The 17271-nt window shown below is 36.5% G+C and overlaps 1 protein-coding gene across 1 annotated transcript in view; it reads left to right on the top strand.

The window, feature by feature from the left end:
* The window catches only part of DIP2B (disco interacting protein 2 homolog B), a 195102-nt gene that overhangs the window by 113598 nt on the left and 64233 nt on the right, over positions 1 to 17271 (top strand). Inside the window, exons 5-9 of the mRNA XM_036759013.1 lie at positions 9856 to 10068; positions 11363 to 11518; positions 12460 to 12579; positions 14903 to 15100; positions 16670 to 16761. Coding sequence (XP_036614908.1) covers positions 9856 to 10068; positions 11363 to 11518; positions 12460 to 12579; positions 14903 to 15100; positions 16670 to 16761 — 779 coding nt within the window. The remainder of the gene's footprint in view (positions 1 to 9855; positions 10069 to 11362; positions 11519 to 12459; positions 12580 to 14902; positions 15101 to 16669; positions 16762 to 17271) is intronic.

Below are 17271 nucleotides of genomic sequence, written 5' to 3'. Positions count from 1 at the left end.
ACAACTTTCGCTACTTTTTTTTATCTGTTTACTTTGTGACATCGACCTTCTTGTTCCTCACACGAGATGCTCCATCTCCCAACTGCAAGCGTCTTCGCTGGCCTTCTCCCATGTCTAAAGTACTCTTTATATTTCTCTTCATCTCCTAATTTCCCTGACTTCTTCAGGTCCCAGCTAGAGTCTCACCTTCTTCTACAAGAAACCTTTCCTGATCTCCCTTAAGCCTTCTTTCCACTAATTATCACCAATTTATCCTGTATATATTTTTCTGGTTCATAGCTGGTTGTGTATTATCTTCCCTATTAGACTGTGAGCTCCTTGAGAGCAGGGATCCTTTTTTGCCTTTCTTTGTATACTTAGTGCTAATGCTGTGTACAGTACTTTGCACATAGTAAATGTTTAATAAATGCTGAAAAGAACTGCAAAAAATTCATTTTTAAACCTTGATTCTGGTCATAATTTTGAACATGTAGTAAATAAATCACAAATGAGATCACCTTTCTTCTGTCCAGAGGTCAAATTTAAATGTCAAAATCTCACTGTTACCTCAAGTTTTATTTGATGTGTATGTTAATCTATATCTTATTAACTGAAACATTTAAATAATCTGATGTGGTGGAAAGCTACATAATTCTCTGTGTCTTTGGTCTCATTCAGATTCTTTTTTAGAAAACTTGAATTACTGCCATCTTGGTTTTTGTGTGCATGCTGAAATCATTTACTAATATCACGAGGCAGTTGTTTCAGTTCCTTTTGTAAGAGTTCTTTGTGTAAACGTATTGCTCATTCATAAGGCTTAACATTGAGAAAAACTTCATTTGAAATCTAGCTTTTTTTTTCTCTCTCTGTCAGTTTTCTGCATTGTCCTATACTATATGATGGGGGTATTCTAATGCCCAAAGGAGTAACATCTCCCCAAAAAAAGACCTTTCCCCAAAATATATCCAGCATTTTCATACTGATTTGCCTTTAGAGTAAGTAGCCACATTCTTGTGAGGGAAACATAAATTCAGTTTCCTGGCTTATTCAGGCCCCTGCTTAAGAGTAATACTTTTGTAGATTATCCATAGTTACCTCCCTAGTGTACAATGATGGACAAATAGAAAGTTTAATTTTTAAATTTGGAAGTGAAAGAATAAGCAAAGTCAAAATGCTCAGTAATAAGCTGTTCCTTGTATTCTTAAGGTGATTTGTTGTTATGTTCAGGAAATTTTCTTTATCCAAAGTGCTCATTTATGCACAGTGCAACTTTGGATGCCAATGAAAGCAAGTTGAATAGTCATGGTCCGTTAACTTTGGCTTCACAGATCGTGTTGGCATGGATAGACATATAGCATAAACTTCACTAATATGGAATTTGAAGGAGACAGTTTGAATGGTAGCATTTTTAAATGCCCTTTTATTACAGGTGTGTGCAGAAACACAAATTAATTGCTGTTGACAGTGTATCCTGCCATATCTTCCTTGATGAATAGCTATAAATTATTTAAGAGGAAGGGGGCACAGTGAATAGAACACTGGGCTTGGAATCAGGAGGACTCATCTTCACGTGGGCTCAGACACTTGGTAGCTGTGTGATCTTGGACAAGTCACTTAACCCTCATAAAATGCATTGTAGAAGGAAATGCAAACCACATAACTTAACAACAACAACAAAAATTTAAGAGAAGATTCCCCATTTTGTATGTATTTTATGGGTCGTGTTTTATAATATTTAACCTAAGACCAAAAGACAACTAAAAGCAAGATGGGAGAGATGTTGAATATTCATTATATGAGATTTTTTTATCCTTTTGGTTTAATTTACTAGTTTGTGAAATCAAAAATGTGTAACAAATCAAGTCAGTGAGCATTGCTATAATTTAGGATGATAGATTTAGAGCTGAAAGGGAACTTAGAAGCCATCTAGTCCAATCCCCTTATTTTATTGCTGCCTATAAGTAAATTTTATACCTTCTCTCCTCCATTTTTGTTTAGAGTAGTTTAATAAATATTTTTTGTTTCTAGTGGATGGTGCAAAGATCAATATCAGCCTGGCCATAGTAAAAGTATCATATAATCTGAACTATGGAAGTTTTACTTATATAAGAAAAGTTTTATTACATTCACTGATGCATAAACATGTAAACTAATACAATGTTTGTGTTAACTAAAGATTGAAACCTTTCTTCAGATAACAGTTAAAAACACAGGAATTATCATTTATATAAACATATGGAATATGTTTAATCCTTAGCTTCTTTCAAGGCTCAGTTAAGGTGTCGCTGAGACATTTCCTGATCCTCTTAGTTGTCAGTATTTTCTTATATCATATTTATTTATGTTCAGTTCCTTGAGGGCTGGAACCATTCTTGGTTTTTGTCTTTGTTTTCCTAGTGCTTTACATATACTAGATGCTTCAATGTTTATTAAGTTGAATTAAATACACTGAACCCTCTAAGATTCCCAAAGGTTCAAAGAAATTTCCTGAGAAACTATTACAGTTGTTGCTTTTCCCCTATCTGAAATATAAATAAACAAAAAACCCACTAAAAGTCCTTCATAACCTAGCCCCTTCCTACCTTTCTGGTCTTCTTAAACCTTACTCCCTTCTGCCTCTACCCTATGATCCAGTATCGTTGGAATCTTTGCTGCTTCTCAAACAAGATGCTCTATGTATTTCCACTGGCTGTTTGAGATGCTTGGTATTCTCTACCTCTTCATTTTTGTCTCATGGATTCCTGGCCTTCCTTCAAGACTCAGCTCAGCTAAAATCCCACCCTCTTTCTGTAAGAAGCCTTCCCTGGTTTCTCTAACCTGGCTCTTTGAGATCACCTCTCATCTATCTGTATTTATTTTGTTTGTAATTAATGACTTATGGTTGTCTACCAGTTGGAATGTGAGCAGATGAGGACTGGTTTTTGCCTTCGTTCATATCCCTGGTACATAGTGATTCCTTAAGCAATGCTTGTTTACCAACTAACTCCTTCCATGCCTTGGCCTCTCAGAATCTCTATTTTCCTTCAAAACTCAACCCAGGTGTTAACCTTTGATCTGCCCCAGGCATTCATTTTATTTAATTTTTATTTTAGTATTAGAAGTCTTCTCCTTAGTTTATAGATAAGGAAACAGAACTTCAAGAGAAGTTAAACAGCTTGCCCACATGTCAGTACCTAAAAGATTTATGTATGACATCTTTAACTGCCTTTCAAACATCTTGAACTATATGTCCAGAGATATCTTAAACTCAACATGTTCAATACAGAACTTGTTATCTTTCTCTTAAACCGTACCCCCCCCCTTCCATGGTACTGTTGAGGGCAACACCATCCTCCCATCCCTTAGTCCCACAAGCCAGGAGTCATCCTGGATTCCTTACTCTCTCCCAACACTGCCTCCCCCCCCCCCCATATCCAATCTATTACTGAGGCCTGTCAATTTCATCATTTCAGTGACACTGCCACCACTTTAGTGTAGGCCCTCACCACCTCATGCCAGGATTACTACAGCAGCCTTCTGGTATAGGTCTCCCTGCCTCAAATCTCTCCCCATTCTAGTCCATTCTGCCTTTAACCACCAAAGTGATTTTCCTAAAGCACAAGTCTGACTACGTTACCTGCCCCCCAACCACCTTCAGTCAACTCCAGTGGCTCCCTTTCGCCTCCAAAACTCTGTTTGGCCTTCAAAGCCCTTCATAACTTAGCTTCCGCCTACCTTTCCAGACTTTTAACACTTTGCTCCCCATCACGTGCTGTTTATTGTGGTTGTTTGTCCTTCATTTTGGAAGAGAACCAGTGACGTCAGGGGTACTGTCTTGACTTGTGCATGAATTGGATTTAAGTGAGGCAGAGTTGCACAAAGTCCTCAGCCTCACTCTTCTGAGGTCATTGAAGTCCAGTGGCAGGACAAAAGTCGAGATGACCAGTGATGGCCTGGGATGCAGTGAATGACCTTGGCATCCTTGATGCCTGACCAAGCTATAAGTGTTCCACAGCACCTGCTTTAGCTGCCTTCATGGCCTTTGGAAAAAAAATTGTTCTTGTCCACCCATTCTTCTAAGGAAAGTTTTCACATGCTTGGGATAGACTTCCCCCTAAGTCACCAACAGGTTTGAAGCCTGTCAGTTACACTCAACGTACTCTTCCATCCAGTTACGCTGTCCTTGCTGCTGTTTCATGAACAAGACACTCTATCTCATGGCTCCAGGCATTTTCTCTGGCTGTCCTTCATGCCTAGAATGCTCTCTCTTCTCATCTCTGCCTACTATCTTCCCTAGCTTCCTTTAAGTCACAACTAAAATCCATTCTTCTAGAAGGAAGCCTTTCCCAGCCTCTCTTAATTCTGTTGCCTTCCCTATATTAAATATATCCTTTTATTTTCTGTACATAGCTTGCTTGTATATATTTGTTTGCTTCTTAGATTGTGAGCTCCTTGAGGGCAGGGACTGTCTTTTGCTGTCTGTATCACCAGGCACAGTGTCGGGCGTATAATAGGAGCTTAATAAATGTTTATTGACTGGCTGACTGAGTCTCTAAGCTGAGTCTGTCTGACTTATTTAAAATACTCTTTCCATTTCACTGTGCTATAGAATAAGTCTTTGTAATTTAGTTTACTAATTTCAAAGATCCAAAAGAAGATTCATCCATGTTTCTAAGCTCACAGTCATTATTTTATAACTTGCCAAATGACTAAAACATATATCAACTGGTGGCTAACCTTTTGTTGGTGACTTTCTCAAAATCAAAAACTGAGAAGGGAAAACTCTTAAGTTCTCTGAAAACTATGATTCAGAAATTTTAAGTCACTAAAAGTTTTAGTTAAATTCAATAAGCAAAATCTCATAACTGACCAAAGACAAAGACAGTTAGTCATTTGGAAATCATATTCCGATTTTAAACATAAATTAAAAGAGTTAAAAAGACAGCTTTCAAATCTGGGAGAAGTCACTGAATCTAAAGGTACAGTATAATAAAGGAAGGAGAAAGGGGCATGATTTTGAAGGCCATGGAGTCAGGAGCAGGTCCAGGAGGAGAATGAAAAATTATGAAAATATTATATTAGAATAACTGATTGATTTAGCAAATAAAGAGAAGAGAAATTTTGTTCTCTGCTTTTGGGGCATAAACCTGCCAGAGACATATTTATTATTTAAATAATTCTAAGCATCTCTGCTTAGAGAGAAAGTCCAATGGAACAGAAATCCATCTTGTCTTTCAAAAATTCTCTCTACCCAAGCTTTTTTTTTTTTGAGTTATAATTTATAGGATTCTAGAACAAAGACAAATTTTAGAACGAAGATGAAAAGGAACAAAATCTAGACAACTATTTTGGGTCATCAGACAGAAAAATAATCATTTAATTTTAGGCCAACACTTGATAATCATTTTCCTAAGACTATTTACTTCTTTAATCACTCTCTCTAAGGATTCTCCTTTTCATCCTAGTCCAGTTGTTCTTAACCGAAGTGCCTGAAAGTGTTTTTTAAAATATATTTCAGTATGATTGGTTTCCTTTGCAATCCTCTGCATTTTATGCTTTTAAAAACATAATTCTGAGAACTGTCCATAGGTTTCACCAGACTGCCAAAAGGGTCCAAGACACAAAAAAGGTTAACCCAGTTCTAGTCAAAGATGAATGTGCTTCTATTAATTGAATTATTCAAAGACTTCTTCCTTCTTTAGTCTGTTGATTACTCTAATCCCGTCTAAGCTTAAATGTATTGATCTAGGACCTAATTCTTAAATTCTAAGAGAAGAATTTGCCTTAGTTTCCCTTTCCAAAATTGGCTATGCCTTTAAAAAGGATATTAAAAAGATTTCAACTTAGAATGTTGATTAAGTTCTGACAGGGTTTTCTTTCAAGATTTCCTGAGCAAGGACTATAGACTAAAATGCTGTAGACTAAAATGGTTTTATGCTATGTCTCCGAAGAGGGAACAAGGTATGTGTGTTGGGGTGGAGTAGGGGGAGTCAGCATCTGCTTCCAAATTCTCTCTTTTGTGCTTACCACAGACTAATCACAAGCATATATAATGCCAAGATTTCCTTCTCCATCTGCTCTTCATGCTCTTCAGCATCAAGATGTATATTGCTGTACTTGATCCACTCTAAATAGGGAGCTGTGTGCTTTTGGCTTTAATGCAGATAATGCACATTAAGATAAAGAACTATTTAGAAGCTATAATAGTATACAAGTGGTGTAATACAATCAAGGGTATTGTCTTGAATATGTGGCAGGTACAGAAAACTATGCAATTGGTGAAGATACAAGAAAAAAACAAACTAGTGTTGAAACATACTTGAGTCTTCTGTCCTTCAATCTCCCGAAGTAACTAGAAGGCTATTAAGATTAGAGGGAAACTATTGGTGCTGGAGATGATCCAATGTAAAGGCAATTGGAACTTAAACGTTGTTTTGCAGGTTTTCTGGCCAGTAGTCTGATCACCTTAACCATATCTGTCACAAAATAGATATTCTGAGTCTGTATGCCAGCTTCATCACCTGAGTTTTTTGAATTAAGTATTTACTCTCCAAGAACCAATCTCCTGTCCACAAAGTTTGCTACAGTACAATGAACAAGGTCAAATTTCACCCCAGGCTTGCTCAGTACTTCACATATTGGAATGTCTCATATCGTGTAAGCAATTATTTTACTGGGTCCTGTCACATACATCAGATGGTAAACTTTAACAACATTAAAGATAAGATGAAAAACATTTAAATAACAGTGTGGTTTAAATTTGTCAGAATTACTAGATTCATAATGACTTAAATACATCATAGATAGTTAATTTTGATTGATAGTTAATTTGATTCCAAATATTCTTAGGCCTTGTGAACTATTAACGTTTTCAACTCACATGTAAATTTTTTTTTCAATTTAAATAAATAAATGGCCAGGCAGGCAAATAAATAAATAAATGTTCTAGGAGTGTCTGGCAAACTTGACTTTTTTCTTCAATGGTTAGATTGAGTGAGCCTACAAGAGGAGTCAATGAGACTGGGCAGTTCTGCTCTTTAAACAACTTATAAGCATTCAAAAGGCCCCTTACTTCTATTCAGTTGCCCATGAAAGTCTTTCAGAGTGGGTGGTTCATAATCATGCTGGTTCCTGTCAGGTACTGGATATCCTGAAGCCAAAGGCGCTAACCGTGGAAGAAAAAAATACACAATTTACATTTTAGGCACAAATCTGCCAGAGACAACTTTATTAATTAAATAATTCTAAGCAGCTTAGAAAAGCCAAAAGGACAGAAATTCATCTTACCTTTGAAGTTTTCTCCACCTAAGCCTTTTTTGAGTTAGACAAATATAACCAAGGTCCAACTGGTGGGGACAGAGTCTAGGATTCATCATATAGAACAGTAGTCCATTAGCTTTTGGCACACCCTGGGAGAATGATTTTCCCAAATTATTCAGTCCTTTTTTATCACCTACTTCTAAGAATTTTTTTTTATCCTGGTCAAAGGTGAAGGTACTTCTGTTATTTTAATTAGTCAAAGATTTTTTTTCTTTTTCTTTGATTTGATGATGATGTTCAGTCCTTTTCAGTTGTGCCTGATTCTCTGTGACCCTATGTGGGGTTTTCATGGCAGATATACTGGAGTGTTTTGCCATTTTCCTCTCCAGCTCATTTTTACAGACGAGGAAATTGGGATAAGCAGGGTTAAGTGACCTGCCCAGGGTCCCACAGTAAGTATCTGAGGCCAGATTTGTACTAAAGAAAACTCATCTTCCTGACTCCAGGCCTAGTGCTCTATCCACTCTACCACCTAGCTGCCTTTCTTTGTCTTAGCATTGCCCTAATTCAGTCAAGGCTTTTGTGGAAAGGAAGTCCTGCTTTTGTATGGATTCATTAAAAGCCTCCTAACCCTAGTATGGTTACCACCCTAATTTTATGTTCCTTAAATTTTGCTTAGTTTCCCTTTTGTAAAGGATATTTTAAAAAGTTTTATACTAGGATATTGATTACATGCTGACCAGATTTTCTATTCAGGGGCAAATTTTAGCTAAAACATTTTCTCCTATTATTATTTTGTAAAATATTGCCTGAAGAATGGAAAAATGTATTGGGGATAAGGGGAAGATGGTGTCAGAGTGCTTCCATACCTGTTCATAAAATGTCTTTCAAATAGGACTTTAGAATGGTTGCTTAGAATCTTGAAGATTAAAGAAGAGGAGGTGGACTGCTACTACTTTTTCTCTCCTTTTTTTCTAATTTTTAATTATTAGCCCTTTTTTCTATTCTAAACTAATCAAATTCAAATAATTCAAAACAAGATGCTCATTTTTTAATTTTCCTCCTTCCTCTCGACTTGCAGAACTAAGATCATATGTTTGACCATCTGAAGGGGAAGACTGAAGTAGTGGTTAGAAAGGTAGCCTTTGAAGGGGCAGGTACGTGGTGCAGTAGATAGAGTAAGGGCCCTGGAGTCAGTCAGGAGGACCTGAGTTCGTATTGGCCTCAGATACTTGACACTAGCCATGTAACCCTGGGCAAGTCACTTAACCCCTATTGCCTTGCCAAAAAAGAAAGGTAGCTTTTGCAAGAGGCTAATTCCTTTTAAACCTAATGCCTTCCTTCTCTTAATTATTGCCTATTTATCCTGTATATAGCTTGCTTTGTGTATTTGTTTTTTTGCATTTTGTCTCCCCCCATTAGATTGTAAGCTCCTTGAGGACAAGAACTCTCTTTTGCCTCTTTTTGTGTCCTCAGTGCTTAGCACAGTATAAGCACTTAGAAAGGGTTTCTTTATTAGTTTCTTTTCCTGCTGTCAAAACCAGAGAAAATGCCTTAATTATTATTCTCCTTACCCCAATTTTCCAGGATTCTGTAAGGCAGATTTAAGGAAAGAAATCCAGAGTCGATCTATTCTGTATTGTCAGATTGTGAAGACTTAACTATTTTTGTGTATTTCAGTACCTTCTAATTGTTAGCTAGTTCTTCCTCCTCAGATTAGTTGCATTAACTTATCTTACATTTTATATCTTCACACTGCTGAAATGTAAGTTCTCTGTGGGCAGGAACTGTTTTTTGGTTTTGTTTTTGTTTTGGGCTTTTGTCCTTGTATCCCATCTCCTAGCACAATGCCTTGGGCATATTAGGCCCTTAAAGTGCTTTTTGTTCTTGCTGCTTCCACAGTCCCATGGCCAGGAAGCAGTAAGGGTACGCTAAAAGGGTCTGAGCTAAAAGGGTCTGACCTCACTTAGCTGGGCCCGCTTTGGAGCTGAGGAGCCAGGACTGACAAGTCTGGTTTAGGTTCTGTTGGGCCTGAATCCAGCAGAGATTAAGGGACTTGCCCAGGGGTCACATAGCTAGTATCTGAGGTCAAATTTGAACTCAGATCTTCTTGCCTCCAGGCCCAGCACTCTATCTGGCGTAACACCTAGCTGTCTAAACCAAAGTTTAATTTAAACTACATTTTACATTTCCACAGTTTCCCATGGAGTTCATTCTTTATGTCTTTTTATTGGAGATTGAAAGATCCACTAATAAACAGTTTTCAAACCTGCTTATCCTGGTAGATAGGAAGTTTTTCTGTATAGGTACGTGAGTACTAAAATATTTAAAAATTATAAAAAGTTCAGGATTGACAGTGTATATTAAGCCCCAAACTAGAATCACGGTAACTGAAGATTCAGATATTTAAAAGAAATTTTTAATAGGAATAACAAATAGCTTCAGAGATAGTTTACTTTGCTTTTGTTCCCATTTGACTCTGTGAATCTCTATGAGCATTGCTTTCTGAGAAAGGTTATAAATTCACAGTGACAGTGTTTTGCCCATTTAGAATCCAGTGTTTGAACTGAGAGAAAGGACCCAAAGGTCTGTGTTCTAGGCAGGATGGAGAACTTCTTTCTGATTTACTTCACACAGACACATCTTCTGCCTCTGAGGATGAGGGCTCTCTGAGACGACAAGCTGCTCTCTCTGCTGCCTTGCAACAGAGCTTACAGAATGCTGAGTCCTGGATCAACCGTTCAATTCAGGGATCATCCACTTCTTCATCAGCATCTTCTACACTGTCCCATGGAGAGGTCAAAGGAACCACTGTGTCACTAGCTGATGTATTTGCCAGTACTCGAATAGGTAGGAGCTGAATCTCCCCAAGGAACCAATTATTTTCTCTTTGGTTAATTTTGACTACCTATATCCAGAGATTGGTTTATGGTTTACGGTAGACTCTTTGATTTTTCAAAATGACCTTAGCATTTACAGTCAGATAGAAGTTAACGACTAATGGGGAAAGGGAAGAAGTACCTGCAGTACAGTTATGATGGCTACCATCTATGATATTGGTCTGTATTGTTGTTCACCTGAAGCCATAGCTATTTCCATAGCAACATTCAAGCTGTGAGAGACAATGCCAGTCTTAGTGCGTATGGTGGTTCACTTAAGAGTGAAACTTTGTGATGGTCCAGATTCCTCTAATCTTTGTTGTAATTTTTTTTTTAACATACAAAAAGTCGAACGAGAAAACTTTTTCGGGAGTATAACAACAGAGCCTTTATTCCTACCCATAAGATTGGCCTTTATCGTTCTTGCTGCTATGATGTTGCTTCACATCAGAGTACTCAGGCTAAGAATTTCGTGTTCTGTGTTCAGTTGCTAAGTACTGCTGACTGCTACCATATGAAATAAGTTTTTGTTGGGCTCTGCTTTAATGGCGTGTGTGTGCGTGTTTAAGAAAATGTGATATCCATCTATGAAATATATCTTGGTTCTTTTTTTTATTTTTTGCTTAGTTTGATGCAAATTGATATATGATCCATATTAGCATTAGGCCATGGTTACTTCTCCTTCCCCTCCTCCCACTGTTGATTGTATTTTGTTTTTCTTGTCACATTGGTACTTTTTCTTTTATTCTGTATATATCTGTGAGTCTGTGATCTCTGAACGTAAAAATTTGTAAAACTTTTCCATTCAACACTACAATTTTTAAAGAATTTTGTTATGGTCATGGTCAACCAAGATGCAAAGTCTCAAAATACCCAGTCTTAGAACTACTGGAATCTTTCATTTCTTGCATCTCCTGCTCCACTCCCATCTTTCTCCTGACCCATATGAATGAGTGGTAGAAGTTTCATAGTACAGCCACAAGTCTGTGTGTTCTTCTACACTCCTACTGTCTCCTACTTCCTGATTGGGGAATAAACAGCAAAAGTATTATGGTAGCTGGGTCAAGTTTTTTCAGAATCATTATTTGCATATAAAATTTGATTACCTGCTAATGGATTTCAATTAGATAGTCGCTTAACAGTGTCAAGTCTGATTTGTGTAGTTTTCGATAAAAAGTCAAATTGGTGGTTGGATATGACAATATTTAGGTCTGTTTTTTAATGATAGTATTTTGTGTTATACATTTTTTTCCTCCCTTCTCTAGAGAATTTCTCTGCCCCCCCTGATGTCACCACAACTACCTCCTCTTCTTCATCTTCCTCCTCGATTCGCCCAGCAAATATTGACCTGCCCGCCTCGGGGATAGTTAAAGGCATGCACAAAGGGTCTAACCGTTCCAGCCTTATGGATACAGCCGATGGTATGGCTGCCTTTGGTGGACAACCTTAACAAGACAGGGGAGAAAAGCTGAATTAGTTTACTTCAGTTTATATTAATGCCTCGTTTATAATGAAAAGGAATTTCAATTTTGTGCCCAAGTTGCTAGCAACAAATGTTCTTGTACTGTACTTTCTTGTAACTACATGGGTATCTATTTATAATCACTTAGCATTTCCCATAAGATACTTTGAACAAAAAGTGACTGTGAGAAACAATAACAGAGGTTCTTAAACTGTTTTCCTCTTGTTTTATTTTTGTTTTTGTGGTCACAGACCCCTTTTGCATTCTGATAATGCCTGTGGGCCCCTTCTCAGAATAATGTTTATAAGTGCACCAAACAAAATGCATAGGATTTTAAAGGAAACCAGTTAATCGCTATGCATTCTACAGACAGGAAGACTTCAATAAGGTGCTATCTAGTGGCAGATCTAAGAACTATAGTAATTTCTAGTTATGATTGTAAACACTGTTTAGAGATCACCACCTGCAATGTGATATGAAAATATTATAATTTCTTCTGGTGACAAAGTCATAGATACTGTAAATAGTGCTGTGGTTTGTTGCCTGTATTTATCAGTGAATTTTTATATTTCATTTGGAGGTTAGTGAAAATAAAGATGTAATTTTTTTTCCCCATTCAAGTTCACAGACCCCTTGAAGCCCTAAGATAAAAGATGAAGGAAGAAATGAAATATTGGAGTGACATACTAATAGTAGCATTTACTGTTTTTATTCTTTATTATGATCACAAGAAGTAATGTGTACATATCTATAGCTAATTGATACTATTGAAATCAATTACGATTTTGGGAGAAATTCGTATTATGAAAAATAGAAGTGCCTATGGTGAGAAATAAATTTAAAATTGATGTATATTCGATGAATTCTACAATTTATCCATAATAATTTTCTTTCTTGTAGGTGTTCCTGTCAATAGCAGAGTCTCTACAAAAATTCAACAACTTCTGAATACTCTGAAACGACCCAAAAGACCTCCCTTAAAGGAATATTTTGTAGATGATTCTGAAGAAATTGTAGAAGGTAGTAATATGTCTGCCAAACACAAAGTATGAACTTGCTTTTTAAACAAAGGATATCAGATCTGTTTCATTTGGGCATTAGGCAGTTGGTGGGAGCTGGGGTGGGGATGAGGGGGGGTTGAGGGAAATCAAGAAAGATATCATGTAGAAGGTGTTACTTGAACTGAATCTTGAAATAAGAGATTCTGGCAGGTAGAGATGAGGAGAGGATGCATTGCAGTCATTCCCTGGGGAATGGCCAGTGCAAGGACTCAGAGACAGGAGATGTATCTTGAATTTTAAAAAGGAACTAACTCTAGAACACAAAATTAACACACAGTAGGTAGCTAAACAGTTTTTACATGTGACATCAAATTTGGGGGAGGATATGAAATTAATCCTTAAATATTTAATGCTTCAACATCTTCCTTCGTTAGTCAATCTTCAAATACTTACTGAGTACCTACAATGTTCCAGATACATTATTAGGTGCTCAAGGGGACAGAGAAATACAACTTCTGACCTCAGAGAGCTTAGGCTTAGATGGAAATGAGATACAGTTAATTGAAAAAGTAACTAATAAAATAAGCAATTAATAGTAACAGCCAAATATGGATGAGTGCTATTGTAGTTCAGAGGAGGAAAAGTCCTACTTGGGTTAGGCTGTTCAGGACTTCAGAAAAAGTAGCAGTGATCATTAATCATTTATTATATATCATCGCCAATAAATTTTTATTGAAAGCTTGCTATATTCAGATTTTTCCATCTTACCAGTGTTTTCTGAAACCATCCCCTTCGTGATTTATTAGCACAATAGTGTTCTATCATATTCATACACCATCACTTGTTCAGTCATTTCCATTCAGTTGATGGTCTTCCTTTCAGTTTCTACTTCTTTTCTACCACAAAAAGAACTGCTATAAATATTTTTGTACCTATGGGTCCCTTTCCACTTGCTTTGATCTCTTCAGGGATCAACCTTGTAGTGGAATTGCTTGGTCAAAGAGCCTAATTGCTCTTTGGGTGTAGTTTCAAATTGCTTCCCTGGATGGCTAAACTAGTTTATTAATAGGGCCTTACTGTATTTGTTTTCTTATAACCTTTGTCATCTTCCTTTCTTGTCATCTTGGCCAGTCTGATGGGTGTGAGGTGGTACCTTAGGGTTATTTTAACTTGTATTTGTCTAATAATTGGTAATTCAGAACACTTTTTTCAGATGGCTTTTGATAGGTTGGATTTCTTTCTCTGAAAACTATATATTCATATCCTTTGACCATTTATGAATGGATTTATGATTGTAAAAACTAATGTACATAGTATAGAGGAATAGTCTTTCTTATAAATTTAACTCAGTTCCCTATATGTCTTAAAAATGAGATCTTTATCAGAGAAATTTATCGCAAAGATTTTTTCCCTAGTTTCCTGCTCTTCTTCTAATCTTACCCTTATTGGTTTTGTTTGTGTAAAACTTTTTAATTTTATGTAATCAAAATTAGCCATTTCACCATGATATCTCACTGTTCTTTATTGTTGAAAAGGTTTTGGCCAAGGTTTTCCAGACCAGCTATTTCATCCCCCATGCTTGAAATGCACTCGCTCCCCACCTCCACCTTCTGGAGTCCCTGGCTTCAAGATTCAGCTCAAGTCCCACCTTCTACCTGAAACCTTTCCTGATCTCTCCCCCTAAACACCTCCCACTGCTAATGCCCTTTCTCACTGAATTTTGCTGAATTTATTATGTATTTGATCTGTATATGCTTAACATGTACATGTCATCTCCCTCAGTAAAGTATTAGCTCCTTGAAAGCAGGAACTTTTTATTTCATTGTTGTGTTTCTGTCCCCTAAACAACTAGGACACTGCGTGGCACATAGTAGGAGCTTGATATATGCTTGCTGGAATAGAATATACTTCTGTTCTTTCATGAAAAGAGTCCTCTGAAACAGATTGAACAAGTCTTCACAGAGAATGGTCAAACAAATAAGACCTACTTTGAAAATTAGTATTTATAGCTTCAGTGCCTTGCTACCCAGTGGACACTTATTAAATGTTAAAGTTGAATTGAATTGAACTCTAAAATGAATTTAAAACCAAGTTAGTGCAAACAGCAGGTATATCTCTAGAAGTAGTGGGTTAATTTCCCTTTAAAGCCTTCAAGTAACAGCTAGATAACCACTCGTTCATAAATCTTGCAGTTACAAATGCCAGTTCAAGTACTAGTTAAATTAGCTATTCTCTGAGGTCCTTTCTAATTCAAAGATTTCATAAGAAAGGAAAAATTCCTGAGCATTGTGGTTCTTTCATGTCTCCTTTTAATTTAATATTTTTTCCTTCTGTATGTGCAGTACCTCAGCCAGACCCAAACCAGCCCAAACCAGAAGGACGTCAGATGACTCCTGTGAAGGGAGAGCCATTAGGAGTCATCTGTAACTGGCCCCCTGCTCTAGAATCAGCACTGCAACGGTGGGGGACCACTCAGGCCAAATGCCCTTGTCTGACTGCACTTGACGTTACAGGGAAGCCAGTTTATACTCTAACATATGGTGAGCTTAAGAGATTTCAGTTCCTATTTGTTCTCCTACTTCTGGGATATAATAAGATACATGAGCTTGTAGCAAAAAAGACAGTTCTTCCAGAATTATGTATGGTGGGAGATTTGCAGACAAAAATAACGATATTTTTAGCATGATATTCAGTAATTACTAACTTCGGTATTTAGGTTGGCTCTTCAGTACTAAGTATATTGTCAAGTATTTCCATTTTCCATAGTAATGGTTGAAGACCTGCCAGTATTTTAAAACTGTAAAGAGAGGTTTGGTAGCAAGGGAGGAAAGAGACTTCCTAACAGTTGATGACCTGAGCACGAGGAAGAATATTTAAAGATAGAAATGGAACACTAATAATATTCTAATAAAAGAGATAGTTTATAGGAATTTTCACTTTTGTTAATTAATTTTTACTACAAGAAGTAAAACCCCAAACTAACATTATTTGCAGTAGAAAAAAACTAGGAGCTCCCCAGTAAATTCAGGAACAAAACAAGAATGCTTTCTTTCCCCACTGTGACATAGTTTTAAAAGTCTAGTGATATCAGTAAGACTAGATTAAGGACTTAATGGCACAAACATTGGTAAAGAAGAAACAAAATTATCTCTATTTGATGATGATATAATAGTTTACTTAGAAAACTCCAGAAAACCATCATAGAAAATCCATAAAGCAGTTGATACAATGTTGATGCACAGGAATCAATTGCATTTCTATACAGTAATAACAAAAGCCAGAAGAATATAATCAAAAAGGATATCCCATTCAAAATAGCTATAAAAAACATAAAGATATCTGGAAGCCAGAAACCTTGAGATTTATAAAAATGCAATTGCAAAACACTCTAAAGAATAAATTTTTTCTTTGCAATCCTTTACAATCATTTCTAGCTGTCCTTTCTACCACTATTGCAACAATCCTTCCATTGTAACAAAGAAAGAAGAAAGACAGTCATGCAAAATCTACCAGCATATGGACTGTCCTTTATTTTTTGTTACAATGGGTGGCTTATAAAATACGAGATTTGGGAAAGGTCTATTCAAACGAATGTGATATAAAAATAAATTATTTTAATAAAATTAATATTTTTTTTAAAACTCAGACATTTCTTTTTCATTGCACTGTTAGTAGGCATACCAAAGAAGCTTTGAGATCATCCTTTACCTCAAGCAGGGCAGTCTTATTGGACAGATGAAATATGCACATGGGAAACAATGGAGACCAGTAATATCAGTCATCATGAAGATGTGTTTTACAGTATCATTTTCTTGCCAGAAACCTTGGTGCCAGTGGAATAGAAGTTCCATGAGGGAAGGGACCTTTTTGTTTTTGTCCTTGGAAAGCACCTAGAACAGTGCTTGGCAAATAGTAGGCAGACCAAATAGATTTTTCTTTCATTAAATTGAGCCACATTGGAGTTTGTTTTAGTGTCCCATCCTGATCCTATTCAGTGCTTCCATAGGAGGATTGCCATTGCTTGTTTTTTTCAGTGTGAAAACTGCATTGTTTAGGCACCAGATGAATTTGACTTATGTAGTCCATTATAAAATTCTTTTTCTTTCCAGGAAAATTATGGAGCAGAAGCCTCAAGTTGGCCTACACACTGCTTAATAAATTGGGGACAAAAAATGAACCAGTATTAAAACCTGGAGATAGGGTAATTTTTTAAAAGTGTCTACTTTCTTGTTTCTTTCTTTAAAATGAAAGGAATGGTGGTGGGGTCATTGAAGTAACAATGATATTTTTAAAGAACATCATCAATAAAGCACTTATTTTTCAGAAAAAGACAATCATGTTGAGCTTTCTGCCACTACTTATTAGAATCATGAAAATTGTTTGCAGCCGTTCTCCTCCTAGGCATAATACTTTATTGTAATTTTAATGTTCTTGGATTGAAGGGAAATGATCACCTTTCACTTTTAACCAGTTTTTTGCTTCATATGTCCATCTCTTTACTAGCTAATCAGTTAAGTGTTAGGCTACCAGAACAGCAAAGAAAAGAGGTCTTTCATAGCCTAACCACCTTCAAACAGAACTTTGAGGTTTATTTAGAGTAGCAGAAATAGTAACTAGACTGCCACTTTATTTTATTTTATTTTATTTTATTTTTATTACAATCCAAAAACCTTTGTCAATTTTCTGTAACTTTTTTTTCTGCTTTATATAT

This window comes from Trichosurus vulpecula, chromosome 5, assembly GCF_011100635.1.
Source record: "Trichosurus vulpecula isolate mTriVul1 chromosome 5, mTriVul1.pri, whole genome shotgun sequence".
Classification (NCBI taxonomy): Eukaryota; Metazoa; Chordata; class Mammalia; order Diprotodontia; family Phalangeridae; genus Trichosurus; species Trichosurus vulpecula.
This window is presented reverse-complemented; position numbering and strand designations above follow the sequence as displayed.